The sequence below is a fragment of the Grampus griseus genome (assembly GCF_964374135.1).
Source record: "Grampus griseus genome assembly, chromosome: 7".
Lineage (NCBI taxonomy): Eukaryota > Metazoa > Chordata > Mammalia > Artiodactyla > Delphinidae > Grampus > Grampus griseus.
This window is the reverse complement of record NC_139001.1, coordinates 90,526,721-90,547,458: the sequence shown is the minus strand read 5'-3', so window position 1 is coordinate 90,547,458 and position 20,738 is coordinate 90,526,721. Positions and strand designations below refer to the sequence as shown.

Below are 20,738 nucleotides of genomic sequence, written 5' to 3'. Positions count from 1 at the left end.
CATATAGAAAGCCTTTACAAAATATTTATTCTTGATATTGTTAGATTGCTTCTATTCAGGAAAAAGTTACACATTTTAGATAACTCTTTCCTTATAGAACAGATAAGTTTCTCTCAAGTTGGCTATGAAGTTGATTATTATAAAATAAATTTTCACAATGATTCTTTGTATAGTACTGAAGATGCATTTGCAGAGAAAACTTCCTCAATTCCATGAGTTGAAAACCTTGGATGAAGTCTGTTGGTGACTTGCTGGAATCAGTAGCAAATATACTTTGCAGTAACTGCTAGAGATTTTTGTTCCCTCTTAGTAAGCACCTACTGGAATAGTAATAGGGTTCTTTGCATGATTGGACTCATAGGAAGCTAATAAATAACACTCATCTCGTATCATTTTTCTGTGTGTGTACTTCTGTAAAGTTATAATAAATATGTATATTTTTATGGTCTTCTTGAATGTGATGATAATTCCACTTCCTCTCCTACCCCTAAACTGTTAAATTGTCCAGAAACGCAGCTTCTTATTGTCTCTTACATGAATCACCTTTATCATTGACTTAAGTCTGTTTTCTAAACTACAAACCTTGATATCCATAATTCCTCAAAACCTTGTCACTTATACCTCTGCTCTTCTGACTTCATTCTCATTGCTGTATAATATTTCACTATATGAATGTACCATAGTTTACCCATTCTATTACTTAGGAATAATTGGGTAGTTTTCAGTTTTTGACAATCACAAGAGCTTTACTGCTTTGTTTTTATATTTATATGTAGAGCCCATCAATGAGCAATCTTGTACACATATTTTGAAGAACATATGAATGTATGCTTCTGGCTGTATACCCAGGAGTGGAATTGATGGGTTTCAAGGTATTCAATTGTTTGGCTTTAAACAATAGATATTGCAAACAGTTTTACAAAGTGGCTAGACTAATTTATGCTTTTACCATCAGTGTAATTTTAGAGATTCATTTCTCCCTCTCTGGCAACATGTATTATCTTTTTTAATTTTAATTTTAGCCATCCTGTTGTGTGAGTAGTGGTTATCACACTGTTGTCTTAATATATTTGTCTGATGACTAATGAAATTGAACACCTTTTCATATGTTGACTAACCTTTTGGATATCTTTTTTTTTTTTTCACTTTCTGTGAAGTATTTAAGTCTTTGGCCAATTTTTCTGTTCAATTCCCTGCACTTTTTATAATAATTTGTAGGAATTCTCTGTATACTCTGGATATAAGCCCTGTATCAGATCCCTGTATTGCAAATATCTTTTTCTACCCTGTGTCCTGCTTAAGAAATATTTGCCTACCCCAGAGTTGTAAAGATATTCTCCCATTCCCCACTCCCTTCAAGTTTTATTGCTTTACTTTCATATTTATATCTGAACTAAATCTGGAATTGATCATTGTATATGACATGAGGTAGGAGTCAAGATTTTATTTTTCTCTATGACCGTCCATTTGACCCAGGACCATAAAGACCATCATTTCTGTACTGCATTTCGTTATTTGTCATAAATATGCTAAATATGTGTACATCTGTTTCCGGATTCTGTTTTCTTCCATTGATCAGTTTCTCCAATTTTTTCACCAGTACCACTCTGTCTTAATTTCAGTAGCTATATTTTAAGTCTTGAAATTTTATACTTAAGTCTTGATGTCATACACTTGACGTACTTATAGTCCTTTAGCTTTGTTGTTCTTCAAGAATGCTTTTGCATATCCATATAAATTTTAGAATTCATCTGACAATTTCCACAAAAAGCAAAATTGGGATTTTGATAGTGATTGTACTGAATTTTTGTCAATCTGGGGAGAATTCTTTATAAGATTTATTTTACATTTCATGAACCATGGCATATTTCTTTTTACTTTACTTTTCTCTCAGTACCATTTTGTAGTTTTCAGTATAGAGTTTGTGAGCATCTTTCATTAGATTTACTTCTAGGAAAAGTGGATTTTTTAATTATATTATAAATGGTATCTTTAAATTTTTCTATTTTCTAATTGTTGCTAACATATAGAAATACAATAGATTTTTATATGTTATACAGCAACTTGTACAAAATTCCTTGTTAATTCTGTTACTTTGTACACAATCATGTGTGTTATCTGGGAATGATGATGATTTTCTTTTTTCTTTTCCAATTCTTATGCCTTTATTCTTTTCCTGCTTTAAGGTACTGCCTGGGACTTCAAGTGCAGTGTTGTGTGAAAGTGCTGATAGTGGTCTTTCTTGTCTCATCTCACCTGGAACTCTTACTGTAGGGGTGTGGGTATGTGTTTTAAGACACTTTTTGTAAAATTAAAGAAGTTCTTTTTTTTTTGGAAGTTCTCTTTTATTCACAGTTTTTTAAAGAGTTTTTATCCCAAATGGGTATTAAATTTTATCAGATGCTTTTTCTGCATCTGTCAGGGTGATCTGTTTTCCCCCTTTTTTGGTTAATAGAAAAAACTAATAGATTCTGATGTTAATCACCCTTACATTACTCAAATAAAACTTCATTGGTCATGAAATATACTTTTCATGCAGTCCTAGGTTTGACTTGCTATTAGTTTGCTTAGGATTTTTATATGTATGTTCACGAGACAGACTTTCCTATATTTTTCCTTCTTGTAATGTGCTTGACAGGTTTTGGTATAAAAGTTACACTGGTTTCATCAGACAAGCTGTGAAGTTTGTTTTCCATTTTGTGGAAGAGCTTGTGCAGTGAAGCCATTCCTGTAAGTTTTCCTTGTGAGAGGGTTTTTAATAATTAACGTTTAATAAAAATAGGACTTTATAATTTTTCTCTTTCATATTGTATGTCAGTTTTGGAAAGTGATTTTTTCAGGTAATTTTCTCATTTTACTTAAATTATCAATTAAGTTGGTGTAACGTTTTCATGATAGCCTCATTATCCTTCAGAGCATCATTTTAGGTGTTGTAAATTTGTGTCCTCTCTCATTTCCCTTGATTAGTCTAAAGCTATCGATTTTATTATTTTTTTCAAAAATAATACAAAGCATTTGGCTTTGCATTTTTTTCTGTTGTCTGTCGTACACTTTTTTTCCTAGTCATTGCTTTCTGCTCATACTTTTATTACTCTCCTTTCTTTGGGTTTGACATACTCTTTTCTAGCTTCCTTAGATAGAAGCTTGTCATTGATTTTCAGCCTTCCTTATCTGATATATGCATGAAAGGTATAAATTTCCTAAGCATTGATATAACTACATCTTACAAGTTTGGAAATTTCTTATCTTTAATATTCAGTTCAAAATGTTTTCTAATTCTCATTGTGCTTTCTTTTTTCACCCATAGATTTAGAAAGCTATTATTTAATTTTTGGAGATTAGGTATTTTCTAGCTATCTTTTTGCTTATTGATTTTTAACTTAATCCCACTGTGATTAAGGTTTATACTTTGATTGATTTCATTGACCAGTATTTGTTTGTAAGGCTTTCTTTATCTTGCAGTAATATGGTCAGTTTTGGCCAATGATTCCTGTGCCATTGAAAATAATTTGCATTCTTTTGCTGTTGGGTGCCATATCTCTCCCCTCAACTCCTGCCTCTCTCCCTCCCTCTGGCCCCTCATATATATATATGAATATGTGTATGTATATTTACCTATATATGTCATTACAGTTGTTCTTTCACTTACTGAGAGAAGTGAATTAAAGTCTCCCAGTGTGATTTTTGGAATCATCCTATTGCATACAGACACATTTAGTATTATGTTTTTATGATTGACCTTTTTTCTCCTTTTATTCTTTTCCTTTTTATGTCTCTGAATACTTCTTGCTTTAAAATTTCTTTTAAATTTTAAATTTAGCTAATGTAGCTGTACCTGCTTTGTTTTGGATAGGATTTGTCAGTTATATATTTATTCTCATTATTTTTAACCTAAACCTTTCTTTACCCTTATACAGTCACAACGTTTATTGCATTTTGCTTTATTGTGCTTCACAGATAATGTGTCTTTACAAATTGAAGGTTGTGGCAACCCTGTGTTGTCAGATGATGGTCAGCATTTTTAGCAAGAAAATATTTTTTAATTAATGTATGTACATTTTTTTAGACATAATACTACTGCACACTTAGTAAACTATAGTATAGTGTAAACATAACTTGTATATGCACTGGCTTAGTAGTTGTAGCTCATGGGCTTAGTTGCTCCGCGGCATGTGGGATCTTCCCGGACCAGGGCTCGAACCCATGTCCCCTGCATTGACAGGTGGATTCTTTACCACTGTGCCACCAGGGAAGTCCCCATATGCTTAATTTAAAGAGATTTAAGAAGCTTATGATACATGTATTGTTATTATTTTATCTTATTCTTCCTGATAAGTCTTAACAAAACTGTTGAACGTTATATATTATTATATATTAAGTTACATACTAACTTATTTCATTATGTAATTATAGTTGATATATATAAAATTGCCTTGACCTCAGACAGTATTTTCAGTTATAACTTCATGAAGCAGTTCTATAACTTTTAGGATAAATATGGTAGTATTTCACAGTTGCAGCATGATTTACATTTTGTTAGTTGAAGAATTAATACACAAAAATGTTATGATCAACATCACATTTGGTTAAGAAAGCTCCTAGAAGACTTGCGCTGATTACAGATGACGGTACAAAAGAGGTACCTCGTAAATACACGAGTCACATTTTATAACTGGATAGAATTTCGATAATATTCTTCAGACAGTATGGCTTTAAAAAAAAAAAAACCTGAACTTTGCTGGATAATTCATATATTCCATTAGTCTGGAAGCTTGATAGCTAACACACTAGGAATACTACACAGCTATTGAAAATGTCTCTCTTGGGAGTTATTAAAAATAATCTCGTTAGTACTTTATTCTCTAATAGTAGCTAATTTATTCTCAACAGTTACAGAAGAGACTTTATAATTCCATTATTTTTAATGACAAAAGAAATATGTGTATATATGTAGATATGGACATGTATGTGCATATATTTTTTAAATGAGGTAAAATTCATATAACATAAAACTCACCATTTTAACAGTTGTTTTTTTTTTAATATTTATTTATTTGGTTGCACCAGGTCTTAGCTGTGGCTCGTGGGGTCCTTAGTTGCAGCAAGTGGGCTCCTTAGGTGTGGCTTGCCAACTCCTTAGTTGCAGCACACAGGCTGTTTAGTTGCAGCATGTGAACTCTTAGTTGTAGCCTGCATGTGGGATCTAGTTCCCTGACCAGAGATCGAACCCGGGTCCCCTGCATTGGGAGTGCGGAGTCTTATCCACTGTGCCACCAGGGAAGTCCCAAAATATTTATTTATTTATTTATGGCTGTGCTGGGTCTTATTTGTGGCACGCAGGATCTTCATTGCAGCATGTGGGCTCTTAGTTGCAGCATGCAGACTTCTTAGTTGTGGCATGCACGTGGGATCTAGTTCCCCGACTAGGGATTGAACTCAGGTCCCCTGCTTTGGGAATGCGGATTCTTACCCACTGGACCACCAGGGAATTCCCTTAACAGTTTTGAAGTATACAGTTCATTGGTGTTTATAGTACATTCACAGTATTGTGTAACCAGCACCACTATCTAGTTCCAGAACATTTTTATTACTCCAGAAGGAAACCCCATACCCACTGAGCAGTCACTCCCCATGTCTCACCCTCCCTCTAGCACCTGGCAACCACTAATCTGCTTTCTGTCCATATGTCATATCATATTCTGGATATTTCATGTGGCCTTTTGTGTTTGGCTTTTTTCATTTAGCATGATATTTTGAGGTTCATCCATGTTATAGCACATACTTCATTACTTTTTCTGGCTATGTGATATTCCATTGCATGGATATACATTTTTTTTTTTTGCGCTACGTGGGCCTCTCACTGTTGTGGCCTCTCCCGCTGCGGAGCGCAGGCTCAGCGGCCATGGCCCACGGGCCCAGCCGCTCCACGGCATGTGGGATTCTCCCAGACCGGGGCATGAACCCATGTCCCCTGCATCGGCAGGCAGACTCCCAACCACTGCGCCACCAGGGAAGCCCCACGTGGTTATACATTTTGTTTATCAGTTCATCAGTTGATGATTTGGATTATTAGCCAATAAACTTTTGGCTATTGTGAATAGTGCTGCTGTGAACATCGATGTACAAGTTTTTGTTCCAACACCTGTCTTCAGTTATTTTGGATGTATAATTAGGAATGGAATTACTTTTTGAGGAACTGCCAAATATACCACAGCAGCTGAAATGAACCATTTTGTTTCCACCAGCAATATGCAAGGTTTCTAATTCCTCCACATTCTCACCAATGCTGGTAATTTTCCATTTTTTAATTGTAGCATAACCATCCTAGTGACTATTTTTTCCTTGTCTTTGGCTTTCATCATTTTTACTGTGATGTGTCTATGGATCTCTGCGTGTATCCTACATGGAGTTAGTTGAGCTCCCTAAATGTGTATATATTGTTGTTTTTCAATAAATTTGGGAAGTTTTCAACGTTTCTTAGAATATTTTTTTCTTCTGCTCCATTTTGTCTTTTTTTTCCCATTATATGTATGTCAGTGTACTTAATAGGGTCCCACACTTCTCTTAGGCTCTGTTTATTTTTCTTCATTCTTTCATCTATGGATTGCATAATCTCTTGATCTCTCAGCAGGTTCAGTAATTCTTCTGCCTTCATATCTGCTGTATATGAACATGGCCCCTTATGTCATTCTTCCATTTCAATTATTGTACTTTTCAAGTCCAGAGTTGCTTTAAAAAAATAATAATAATTTTTACCTCTACATTGATATGCTCTATTTTTTGTGACATTGTCAACATACTTTACTTATTTAATCACGGTTTCCTTTAGTTCTTCACATGTGTATACAACATCTCCTACATAGACAGTTTCTATTACCTACTTTTTCCCCGTTATATGGGTCATGCTTTCTTGTTTCTTTGCATGTTTTTTGCAAAGAAAATCTGCATAATTTTATGTTTGAAACTGGACATTTTATATAATGTTAGAAATTCTTGGAGTTGGTTTCTCCCTTCCAGTGCATATTATTGTTACCTGCTTGTTTATTTGTTCAGTGACTTGCGGGATTATTTTAGTGGAGTTTGTTTTCCTCTCCTTCCATCTACCCCACTCCCCCACCACACCCCCCAACACGTACACACACACACACACACACACACATATGTGCGCGAACACACACAGCCTCTGATGTTACTTATCTAGGGTTATAGCCCTACGTTTTCCAATGGTTAACGCTGGGATGACAATGATATTGGCAGAGTTCTTGACTGTCTCTTTCCCTGACAATTTAGAACTGTTATGGTCCACTAATCTAAGGCTAATTGCACTATAATTTTAGCAATGGCCTGAGGCATTAATTGCTTCACGTACTAATCAAATTTGAGTTCCTTTGGAGGAAAGGTTTCCTAAATCAGTGCTTGAGATATGTTCTGACCCCAGGAAGGCTCCTCCTAGTTGTTTCCATTGCTCCCTAGCAAACAAACCGGCCTACAGTTTAGCTTTTACGTCCCGAGATTCCTCTAATCTCCTCTCAATTGCCTTTCACCAGGACCTCTCCTGTTTTTCAGAGCACCCTTGCTCATTCCCTTGCAAATGAATTGCTATTTCTCTAGGAAAAGATTTGAAGCTATCAGTTTTATGGCCTCCTTGCCCCACAGGCAGTATCTCCAGGTCAGGTCTCTGGAGTCTGGAGTGAGTACAGTGATGTATTTCTCTCCCAGTGATATCTCTGCTCTAGGAGCTAAGCACTTGGTGGAATGGGGGTAGAGGAGGGGAATGGCACCCTCGGGTCTTCCTGGCTTGGTCCTCCCAGTATGGGACTCCCACCTTACAGGCTGCAACAGTAGCAGTCAGTGCTACAACAGCACCACACCCAAGGTAGATCCTACACTCCCCCCCCCCCCCCGCCCTCCAACCCCCGCCATCTCTTGGCCACATTCACTTGGGAACTTAGCTTTAGCAATAGAATGGGAAGTGTTGACATCCTGCTCTTCCCAGTAAGATGGATACCTGAGCCCCAAGGGGGAAGAGGGAGCGCAATCAGAGAAGATACATTTTCAGTATTTTAAAATTTGTCAGAGACTTGTTTTGTGGCATAGCATACAGTCTAAGTGGAGAATATTCCATGTGCACTTGAAAAGAATGTGTATTTGTATTCTGTTGTCGACATGTGAATGTCTGTTAGGTTAGTTGTTTTATAATGTTGTTCAAGTCCTCAGTTTCTTTATTGATCATCTTCCTGGGTGTTCTATGTATTATTGAAAGTCACGTATTGATATTTCCAACTATTATTGAGCAATTGACTGTTTCCAATTTCATTAGTTCTTTCTTGATATAGTTTGGAGCTCTGTTTGCATATATGTTTATAGTTGTTATGTCTTCGTCATGGTTCACCTTTTTATCAATATGTACTGTACTACTTTGTCTCCTGTGATAACTTTTGACTAAAGTCCATTTGTCTTATTACGATAGCTACCCAGCTCTCTTTTGGTTCTTCACATGGAATATCTTTTTTCATCTTTTTACTTTCAACTTATTTTTGATTTCCATAAATACACGGAGCCAAAAACATACTTTTCTAGTTTTGTAGAAATTGGCTTTTTCTTTTGAGCACTCCTTCAAAGCTTCACCATTTACAGCTCTGCCTTAGTCTTCACTTTCTGCTTGTGTGACACCTAAAGGTCAGCCAGAGTTGATAGCTTAGGGTTGTCTCACATTTTTTCCAAGGATATGTTTGGACTCAGTTATGCACATGACCTTCTAAGTTCCCCTGTATGTGTGAGAGCTTTTAAAAGCCCTTTTCTCCCAAGTATCTTTCTCAGTTTCTTTCTCCTCAGGCTTTCTTATCTGGCTGATGATTGCCCCAACACTTACCCCTGTTCCAGACAGGTACAGTAATACATTTGCTTTTAAATGGTTTTGACAAATGCTGCCACCCAGAATGCTGCTTCTACCCTGCGGAAGCTCCAAGACAGGTGAGACAAAGGCAAGCCCTTAAGCTGATCCTTCGGGAAGGTTACCAGCCTGCACAAAGCACACCCCACTTTGCCATTTTCAGTGAGGTCTATATGCATATAATTTACTACATCTGTAAATTTCTATCTATATAGTTTAGGGATTCACAGATACACAAGAATGTGAAGAAATTCTTTGCTATGCTAGAACTTTAAGATACAGATAACTTCTGATAGGAAGAAGAGGTTTGGTGGTAGGAAGATGGTTGTTTGACATACGGTTCTTTATATATATTCTGGATATTTGACATTCTTTATGGTGAATTTATGTAGCTGAGTGTGTGTCTGTTACGTATGCCTAATAGAACAGGGGTCCTCAACCCCTGGGCCGTGGACCAGTACCGGTCCATGGCCTGTTAGGAACTGGGCCACACAGCAGGAGGTGAGCAGCAGGCAAGCGAGCAAAGCTTCATCTGCCGCTCCCCATCGCTCACATTAACGCCTGGGCCATGTCACCACCCCCCACCCCCGTCCGTAGGAAAATTGTCTTCCATGAAAGCAGTCTCTGGTGCCAAAAAGCTTGGGGACTGCTATAATAGAACGTTAAGTCTGGCACTCAAACATTTTTTTTTTAAGTAGAAAATTACATATGTGTTTATTCTAATGAGTCTTTTTAAAATAAAGCTATAAAACATCACACTTAAAATTTTTAAAAGAAACATATTTAGAATATGGATGAAACCTTTATTTGTTAATTTGTGTAGATTGTCTACAGTTATTCTCTAGATTTTATATTAGTTGGGCTCTTTCTGCAAGAACAAGAATAGGAAGTCCTGAAGGTCTTGAATGTAGCTGATGGTCTACTATCTTTTTTTTTTTAACGTTTGAAGAGAAGAAAAAGAAAATAGAATACTGGCAATAACACTGAAATGGACATTAGGAGATCTTTGTCTTTGTCCTTCTTCTGATATTTATCCAGCAATGTAAACGTGGGCAGTTTATTTTTCTAGTCTAGTCCATTTCTCTCATCTTGGTCCTCAACTGTAAAGTAAGAGCTGGACCAGACAGGTTAAGGACTGTTTCAGCTCTATTATATCAGGAGCAGCAGCATTATTCTATGGAAAGAGTGTAGACTTTGGAGCCAGGCAAATTTGTGTTCAGCCACTTTCTGGTTAATAAAGTCTAAAGTAAGCTTTCTAACTTGTCTAGTCATTTTCTCATGGTTAAGGTGGGGTTATTAACATCCATCTCATAGAGTTGTGGAGGAATAAACAAGGTACATAATGTCTTGTAAGTATGCACAAATGCAGTCTACTCACCAGTATTCTTCATACCCCCATTACATAACTACATCATTTGAAGTAGTTGGAAAAAAGACAAAAATCTTTGTAACCTTTTACTTGGTTCTTATATATATATATATGGATTATGTTGTGAGTTACACTTGAGCAAGGTAAAAACTCTTGTAGAGGCATTAAAGAACTGTTTTTTACTCTAGATTCTTTAAACTTACATTTTATTTATTTTATTAGTATTAAATTAGCATCTTCTTATAGAAAGTTAAGTATTAAAGATTATGATTAAAGTTTTCTTTGACTTACCATCTTCTTTGACCTAATGTCTCTCAATGTCTACTACTTGAAAAGTCTCTCTCTCTCTCTCTCTCTCTCTCTCTCTCTCTCTCTGTCACGCACACACACACACACACACACACACACACACACAAACAAACACATTTTCTGTGGGCTAATGTAAGCATGCAAATAACTGATTTTCTACTTCTTTTAAAAATAATGACTTGTATCTCTGTTAATTAAAACATAACATACTTAGAAAATATAAACAAATAAAAATAAGCAAAAATCTCACCACCCAGAGGTAGCCTCTGTTAATACTTAGATATATATATCTTAGCAGCATTATCAGTGCCAAAGTTCAACTCAGTGTGTCTGTGTGCCAGTCTGTTTTTCTTTATGCACCATACTTGTAATAACTCTACAAGCATACTTCGTTTTATTGCGCTTCACTTTTTTGTGCTTCACAGATGCTGCACTTTTTACAAATTGAGGGTTTATGGCAACCCTGCATCAAACAAGTCTATTAGTGCCATTTTTTCAACAGCATTTACTAATGTCATGTCTCTGTGTCACATTTTGGTAATTCTTAAAATATTTCCAACCTTTTCATTTGTTATGGTGATCTGATCAGTGATATTTGATGTTACTATTGCAAAAAGATTATGATTCTCTGTAAGCTCAGGTGATGGTTACATTTTTAAGCAATAAAGTATCTTTTAATTAAGGTCTGTACATTTTTTAGGCGTAATGCTATTGAACATTTAATAGACTACAGCATGGTGTCAACATAACTTTTATATGCATTGGGAAACCAAAAATTTCACGTGACTCACTTTGTGATAGTCGCTTTACTGTGGTGGTCTGGAACCGAACCCTCAGTATCTTGAGCTATGCCTGTATGTGCTATTTAAAGTGAGGTCCTTTAAGGCATACTCTGTTTAATGTTTTACTTTAAACATATGTTGAATACTTTACCTGTCATTAAGAAAATTAAGTACATTCTTAATGGTTGCATAGTTCTGTGTATATAAATATATCACAAAAACATACTACGCTTATACTTAGTTATCTTTTCCCACAGTTGTGATATTTGTCCCAAGATGAATTTCTAGGATGAATCTGACAAAAAAATTTCTTTTGATACTAATTGTAAGATTGTCCTACAGAAAAGATTTGCCAGTAAAGTAATATCTGCTTCTCTGCAGTTTTCCTGGCTATAGGAATTGACAGTTTAATAATCTTTGAAAATAAATACTATGGGTGGAAAATGGTATGGATTCTTTTATTTATTTTTTTTTTCCAGTACGCGCGCCTCTCACTGCTGTGGCCTCTCCCGTTGCAGAGCACAGGCTCCAGACACGCAGGCTCAGCGGCCATGGTTCACGGGCCCAGCCGCTCCGTGGCATGTGGGATCTTCCCGGACCGGGACACGAACCCACCTCCCCTGCATCGGCAGGCGGACTTTCAACCACGGTGCCACCACGGAAGCCCCATGGATTCTTTTTTTTTTTTTTTTTTTTTTAAATAACTTTATTTATTTATTTATTTTTAACTTTGGCTGCGTTGGGTCTTCGTTGCTGCGTGCAGGCTTTCTCTAGTTGCAGAGAGTGGGGGCTCCTCTTGTTGCAGAGCACAGGCTCTAGGCGCACGCGGGCTTTAGTTGTGGCATGTGGGCTCAGTAGCTGTGAGCTTGTGGGCTGCAGAGCACAGGCTCCATAGCTGTGGCGCCTGGGCTTAGCTGTTCCACAGCATGTGGGATCTTCCCGGACCAGGGCTTGAACCCGTCTCCCCTGCATTGGCAGGCGGATTCTTAACCACTGTGCCACCAGGGAAGTCCCCATGGATTCTTTTATAAATGATTATAAAGGAGGTTAAACTCCACTCTCCCTCTTTTTAGCTATTCTCCTGCAAATTGCTTCTTCATCTCACTAACTTTTTCTGAATCTTTTTGAAATCATTCTTAGTTGACAGAAACCATATAATTAGTGTTATTTGATGTCCATGAGAAGCATCAGCATTTTTATACTTGTAAAATAGTAGTTTATTTATTAGCATCATTTCCTTTTCCTTTTGCCAGAAATTTCACCATAAAAAAAATGAGGAAGGGGCTTCCCTGGTGGCGCAGTGGTTGAGAGTCCGCCTGCCGATGCAGGGGACGCGGGTTCATGCCCTGGTCCGGGAAGATCCCACATGCCGCGGAGCGGCTGGGCCCGTGAGCCATGGCCGCTGAGCCTGCGCGTCCGGAGCCTGTGCTCTGCAATGGGAGAGGCCACAACAGTGAGAGGCCCGCGTACCGCAAAAAAAAATGAGGGAGGTTATTAAAACAACTTTACAATTTATATACATTCCCACAAGAAATGTATGAGAATGCCTATCCTTAAACTCTCACCACTTTTTTTGGATTATCACTAGTGTCCTGGGTTAAAAAACGGCTTCTTAACTTAGTTTCAATTTATACTACTCTAATTATGAGTAAAGTTCTTTTTCTATGAATTATTTGTAGTCTTTACTTTTTCTTTCTGATTTTTAGGAATTCTTTATGTATTAGGGAAATTACCTTTTTGTGTGCTATATGCATTGCAAATACTTTCCTTGGTTTGTTGTTTTCAAGGTTGGTTATTGTGGCTTATTTTATTAGCTTGCTTCAGAATCAGTGGCAAAAGTATGACTAGGACAGGCTCTTTCACATATTCCTAATGGGTAAGTTGATAATCGTTGCCCTTTCGGTACATTTATTAATTGTGAATTTGCTTAAGAGAAATATCCAACTCGTGTTTCTGCTCCTATTTCCACCTTCAACCCAGTAGAAAACACTGGTAGTTTTACTAGTCTGGGGCTAGCCAGGAAGACCAGCTGCCAGATCAGGTGGACTTGATTCGGGGCTTGATTTGGGGCCAAGGAGGGAGTGGGAGGAACTTGGCTTTGTCAGCTAAAAGTAGCAAACTTCGTTTGAAAGAAAGGGGACAGCCTGCAGCTTTGCTAACCAGGCAAAAAAGTTAAGAATAAAAAGCCAAACAGATATCAGCAGCTATACAATATGGTGGAGATGGATACTGCAGTTAAGTCCTAGCAGGTTACTAAAAAGAAAACAACCACCCATAGAAAAACAAATGAGAATCCAGAGTTGCTACAGTGTATTGACTAACAAGTCCAGCTTTCAGCCAAATATTATGAGATATGCAAAGAAACAGGAAACTGTAATACATATTCAGGGGAAAGAGCAGAAGCCACACATAAAACTACATGTTGTACAATTCTATTTACATGGAATTTCTAGATAAGGTGTAACTATGGAAAGCATGAGTGGTTCCCTAAATTTGGGGGTGGGAAGGACCTTTTGGGATGCTGGAAGTACTCTAATACTGTACTGATGAGTGGACAACTGTATAAATTCACTAAAAATCATTGATCTGTACATTTAAAATGAGTGAATTTCATGATATGTAAATTATACCTCAGTAAAGCTGTTAAATATGGAGGGGGAACCAACATCTTCGATGGTGCTCTGGATCTCCCTGTTGTGACTACCTGTTTGCTGTTCTGTTTTCAAACGTAAATAACCACTTGTGGTTTATAAAAGTAACTGAAGATAACAGCTGGAGGTACTTACAAGCAGTACCTCATTTTTATGTAGAAGTGAATAATTCTTGTTAAAGTGACAGTGTACAATGCTCTTAAATTGTGTATTCACTTTTCTTTGAGGCACTCTTCCTTCCTTCAACCATTTATCTCCTCTAGCTTACTTAAGTAAGGGACATCCACTTTTCTTCACCTCTCCTTTAATGCTGATTGTGACTTTTAAGTGCTCCTCATAGAGTGTTCCCAATGTTATCATCCTGACTTTCTTGCCTGGCTACTTTGCTGATTGCCTAGTTGTGTCATGCTGCAAGTACATGATGTGACAGGAACTCTTGTATGTGAGGAACCTACATAAATACATTTGGGTGAGTATATTAGTATAGATGCCATTACTGAAAGGGGGAATTACTCAAACAATCCAATCATAAAGGAGTAGAAACATGATATAGTGCAGAATCTTTGTGCTACAGCCCTTTTCCCCTTAGACCTCTGTAGTAATTAATCCTGTTTTCTATATGTATTTAACAATGAGGAGAAAAATGGGGCCATCCTGAATTTTGTTCCTTTAGTCAAACATGATACTTGTGATTTTTTTTTAATCTTGGTGGTGGTTTCTTATTTTTATTATTCTAGTACAGATTTTGAATGTGCGTCTTCATTTGTAGTTTGGCATTTTTTTATACCTTTTATATCTTTTTTGATTTTTGTTTTTGGTTTTTTGGGGGGGTTTTTTTGCGGTACATGGGCCTCTCACTGTTGTGGCCTCTCCCGTTGCGGAGCACAGGCTCCGGACGCGCAGGCTCAGCGGCCATGGCTCACAGGCCTAGCCACTCCGCGGCATGTGGGATCTTCCCGGACCAGGGCACGAACCCGTGTCCCCTGCATCAGCAGGCAGACTCTCAACCACTGCGCCACCAGGGAAGCCCTCTTTTTGTTTTTATGTATCTTTCAGGTAGCTTTCTTCAGTCTTTGTTTTCTTATTTCATACTATTGTTTCATTGGTTGTAGACACAGAGCAGATATTTTCTTCTACATTTTGAATGAAGTCCTTCCTTTTTTTTCCCTTAGTAGTTTCTTTTTATAGGACTCATGTGCTTTTCTTCACTCATTAATTATTCTTAAATGAAAACAGTGTTCTCCAGACTTGATTCCTTGTACTGGAATGTAATCTCAACACCGCTGCCTATACCCCTGCAAAGTGCAATACTTACATAGCTCTTCTGGATTTTGCCTCTTTTCTTTTATAGACTTTTCCAAGTTGCAAAGCACCATCTAGTCACTAATGTCCTGGCCAGGTTATGATGATTAATTATGTGTCCAAATAGATGTAGTTCAAGAACAGCCAATTGGGAGGAAATTTTATGAGACGGTACATATTATCTGGTAGGGAACACTCTGATAGGGACAAAGTCTTATCTGAGAACCTGTGTGTCTGAGATGGAGGTAGATTTCTGTGGAATATAATTCTTCAGCATTGCCTGTTATGTCTCATTCTGTGTTTTTAGTTGGTCAGAACTTGGGGGTCTGAGAGACGAGTAATATTTGTAGTTTCCAGGGCTGTTCTAACTTCATAGCCCTTTTGATTTTCATAAATATGTCAACGGAAAGGTGAAGGAAGATGAATCAAATATTAATTGTTACAAGTTTCCACGTTATTTTGTGATTTTATGTTTTTGATCTTACTATTAAGCTATATGTTATTTTTTGATTTGTGACAGTTTTGGAAAGCATGGCTTTGTATAATAAAATCTGTAAGTATTAACTTCATTCAGATTTCAAGTATTATATGGCATAAAGTTTTATGGTTTTATTTCTAAAAAATTAATTTTCATTAATTTAAATGAAATCCTCATGTTTCCTCATAATGTAATTTGAGAAAGTAATTGTTTTATGACTGTTTAAATACTTCTTTCCTCTTGATTCAGTTAGTTAAACTTTTTGATTAGTAAATTAAACTTCTTTTCTTTGTAGTAAAGCACTCAACTGTGTGGGATATTGCATAAATCTTAGAAGACTACAATAAAGTGGCAATGTCTCAGGAACCCACCCCACCTCTCTCTGGAGATATGTCTACTGGTCCTATAGCAGAAAGCTGGTGTTACACACAGGTACATGCTGTTAAAAATGCCTTCCTTTATGTCACTTACAAGTTGTGTAGTATTTTGAGACTATTGTGAAGCACTTTGGCATTGTTACTAGAAGTGTTAGAAGAGTGGGTCAAAGAATGTTTAACATGTGACAGGTCAAGAGTGTAAAAGTCATCATTGTAAAAGTGCTTTTCTGAATGTTTTAGGTTAAAGTTGTAAAATTTTCCTACATGTGGACCATTAATAACTTCAGTTTTTGTCGAGAGGAAATGGGTGAAGTGTTAAAAAGTTCAACATTCTCATCGAGCCCCAGTGACAAAATGAAATGGTAAGATGTTTGTTTGTTTTGGGTATTTGTTTTTGATATGATCATCGGCTACTTTAAAATTTTGTTGTTACTGTTTCTGAATGGATATTTGTCTAATTTTATATTAGATTTATAATAAGTTCCTAATAGTATAGAGAATTGTAAAGAACTGTGAGGATATTGACAGGAGTGCTGTTCTATTATTAAGATTTAACATAAAAAAAAAGAAATAAGATAAACTTACTTTGTAAAAAAAATATATATATATATATATATATTAGTGGATAATTGAAGACACTTCTAAATTAAAACCAGTTCTCTTAAAAAAAAAAAAAGATTTAACAAATGATTTCAGTATCCTCTCTCTTGAATGTTTAAAGTATTATTTTCCTCCTTGTGAGCCTATTGTTTTATTTTAGGTGCCTGAGGGTAAATCCAAAGGGATTAGATGATGAAAGTAAAGACTACTTGTCCTTATATTTGCTTTTAGTCAGCTGTCCAAAAAGTGAAGTTCGAGCAAAATTCAAATTTTCCCTTCTGAACGCTAAAAGGGAAGAAACAAAAGCAATGGGTAAGTGATTTCCAAACTGACTTGAAGAAGTCTCTGTGTAACTGTGTACTGTGACTTCCGCACTTTTACTTAGAAAAACTTAGGATTTTTTTTCCCTAAAACCTAAAATCTGCTTAACCCAAAACATTTCATTTTGGCTGTTAATTTTAAATACCAGTGTACAGTTACAGTTGTTTTACTAAGTCTTAGACTTCCTAAGACATGTAAAATTAGTTTTAAATCATATTAAAATTTAAATTTTTTATGCCCTAAAATGACATTCACTTTTCACTTGTAAAAACAGCTACTGTCAGGGCAAGATGCCTGGTTCAATGCCTGGCATATGTAATAGGTGTTCAGGAAGCATTTCTTTTTCTTCCTTGCCATTTTTGCCAGATAATAAAATCTGAAGAACAATGTGAAAGGAGTTTGAATGTCCTGATATTTTGTCACTAGAATTTTTTTGAGCAGTGGGCTGAACACTGACTGAAAGGAAATCAGTTTTTTTTAGTCTCAGGACCTGTTAAATTCATTTCAAGCTTCTGAATTATAGCCAGCTGAAACCATGTAGCCTGGCACTTCATAACAGAAGATCATTGTAGGAAATGTACAGTGTGCGTAGTAGGAAAATATGAACTGCTGCATTAAATTTGAAGTGATTTCTGGAAGTGAACAACAAAAATCAAGTACTAACCTCACTACAAAAAACCCTCCAAGTACACACTTTAATAATATGTTTTGTTGCTAAGGTAATACATAGTTTCACATGTGTTTTCACATTGTCTGACATTTAAGACAGGCGAGTGTCTTAGTTCAGGCTGCTATACAAAGTAACATAGACTGGGTGGCCTATAAACAACAGACATTTATTTCTCACAAATCAGGAGACTTCGAATCCAAGATCAGGGTGCCAGCATAGTCAGATTCTAGTCCGACTGTTGTACTTGTAGACTGCCAGTGTTTCACTGTGTCTTCACATGATGGAAAGGGCTAGGAAGCACTAATCCTTACATTCATGAGGGTATCTACGCTCATGACCTCATCTAATCCCACTCACTGGCCTCTTAATACCATCACTTTGGGGATAGGGTTTCAACATGAAACTTTTGAGGGGATACAAACATTCAGTCCTTAACATGGAGTATCTCAGTTAAATTTATTACTGGTTTTCTACCTTCAGCTTGTATAACAGATAATGAATACTTTCTGTAAAGGACCTTGTTTATTTCATAGTATACAGCTGTTAATCAGTATGTTAGGCATTTGAAACATTTACTTCAGACATTTATTAAATCTTTTACTAATCATACTAAGACCGTCTTCTGGACTTTTATGAAAATTGTTTTTAGAGGTAATGGGACTATGTCTGAAGACCTAGAAATGATAGGGGACTTTATTTAGCTTTTTTACCAGTTAATGGATTTTTCTCTAGTTAATGCAACTTAAATCAGTGGGATGGTTATCCCAGGAAAGCTTACAGGATGCCCTGGTGATATAGAGCATCCATTTTTAAAGGGAGAAACAAGAAATGAGAGGTATGCTTCTAAGTTGGTTCTGATATTAGATGATGAATAGTATGCCTATGCCAATGTATTTTAATCCTACTTCATTGTTAAAGGGCTTAGATTGTTTGAAAGATCTCTTCCTTCTCCTTGACATTTGATCTGGCTTTTCTTCTACTTAGATATCTAGGAATCTGAAAGTGAGCTCATTGATAATGGCCAGAAATTTTGGTAGACTGTGAAATGATCTGGTTCTACCTAATGTAACTCTTTTGACATTTTACCTATGAACACACATATCTGTAATTTTTATGATGGATGTATTGGCCCAGTCCTATTTTTCACATTCATTTAACTGTGTTATCATTAACAGAATGTTTCTTGGATACTTGTTTATTTAAACTTTTATTCTGTTTTCCACCAGAAAGCCAAAGAGCATATCGATTTGTACAAGGGAAAGACTGGGGTTTTAAAAAATTCATTCGAAGGGATTTTTTGCTTGATGAAGCTAATGGTCTTTTACCAGATGACAAGCTTACATTATTTTGTGAGGTGGGTACAATTTTTATTCAAGGAACTCACTGTTTGGCTATATTTAGTGATGAAGCAAAAATATACACTAAGTAACTGGTGTAATTGGTAATATTTTATATGTAAATATTTAACCATGTAAAAGCTGACTGGATTTTCTTAGAAATCAATGTAGTAGCCCAGTCTGAAAAAATTCTGTCATGTCTTTAAGCTATAAATTGTATATACAGTTATACTACCACATACTAAATACTTCTTCCTCATAGGAAGACTATGGATGTGTATAGCTTCATATCAAGATTTCTGAATATCTTCTTCATTCTGAATAATTCTAAATAGATGGTCAGTATTTTCTGTCATATTCAGATTGATGATATTAAACATTATTACTAGTTTATCAGTTTGAATCCATACTTAAACGGAAGTGAAAGTGCCTGAAAAAAGGCTGGGAAGCTTTTTGTTCATTCAAGCAGTTAGATTCATTTATTCAAATAGATGTTAGCATTATAAGCAAAAGCATCTCAAAATTTTTAAGATATACCTATGTCTGTTGACAGACTTATAAGATATAATTATATGCATGAAATGTCATCTTTTGAAACTTACCAGCATTGCCCCTTCTAATAATTTACACTTATGATTTGTCTTAATTTGAGGCTTGAACTTGGTTCTGTCATTGTTATTACGTAGCTTTATCTATATGAATTGTTGAGATGATCAGGTAACCTCAGCATTAAATATATTTCAGTAGGTTATTGTAGACAGATGAGTGTCTTGGAAGCACAATAACTTCCTTAACTGCTACTAAGGTAGATTTACTCTTTTTATAGAAAATGTGTAAAATTTCTTGGCAAGATTTACAAACTAATTGAAATATGGCCCCAGAGACTACATAGTGCAAATATAGTGCATCTTATTTTCACTTAGACAAGTTAAATGAACTGTATGATGAATTTGTTATGAATACAATTATTTGGTTGATAAAGCACATACCACAAGTGTCTTGAGCAGAGCTTATCATTAAATAATTTGATAAAAATACATACTAAAGCATTTGTTGCCAATAGATAAAATGCTCTAAGTAGTATTTTAAATAATTGTAGGTTATGTTATTTAAGCATTCTTTTTTTTTATTTATTTAAGCATTCTTAATGTAGAATCTTTTCATAATTTTAGCAGTTATCTTAAGTTTCAGCATGTTAATTTTTTTTAATCACATAATCTTAGAATTTAAAGGATCTTAAAGGTTGTGTAATCCAGTTAAGAAAAAAAACTACTGCAGCTAAAAGTCTTTTTGTGAATAAACATTTTAAGACAATATTTCTTTTTTTAGAATTGAAATATTGTTTACTAAGTATATTTCCCTAAGTATATTTTATTGGAACCTAGACAACCAAAAAGTTCAGAATGAAGGCTGAAATTAAGATCTTTTTCTGATATAAGTTTTTGAAGTATACTTTTTATTCACATGCTAAATTATACAAGCTAGTGACCTCCTAAAAATCGAACCCACCATGACATGTATTTTAAGTTGACATTGATCAAATTCAGTTTTGGATACTGTAATACATACCTTTACTGATGCAGACCTTTATACCCTGGACACTGTATTTAACATAGGTGGGCAAAAAGTGCTTTGAACAAACATTCCTT

The 20,738-nt window shown here is 35.9% G+C and overlaps 1 protein-coding gene across 3 annotated transcripts in view; it reads left to right on the top strand.

Annotated features, from left to right (window-relative positions):
* SPOPL (speckle type BTB/POZ protein like) overlaps positions 1-20,738 on the top strand; it is a 62,543-nt gene that overhangs the window by 24,832 nt on the left and 16,973 nt on the right. For 2 of the 3 annotated variants that reach the window (XM_082658208.1, XM_082658209.1), the window contains 4 exons: positions 16,080-16,216; positions 16,402-16,523; positions 16,922-17,073; positions 18,979-19,106. In XM_082658208.1, coding sequence (XP_082514334.1) covers positions 16,139-16,216; positions 16,402-16,523; positions 16,922-17,073; positions 18,979-19,106 — 480 coding nt within the window. In that variant the 5' untranslated portion in view covers positions 16,080-16,138. Of the gene's footprint in view, positions 1-16,079; positions 16,217-16,401; positions 16,524-16,921; positions 17,074-18,978; positions 19,107-20,738 lie in introns of those variants that run through there. The other variant, XM_082658207.1, reaches the window with a different exon arrangement.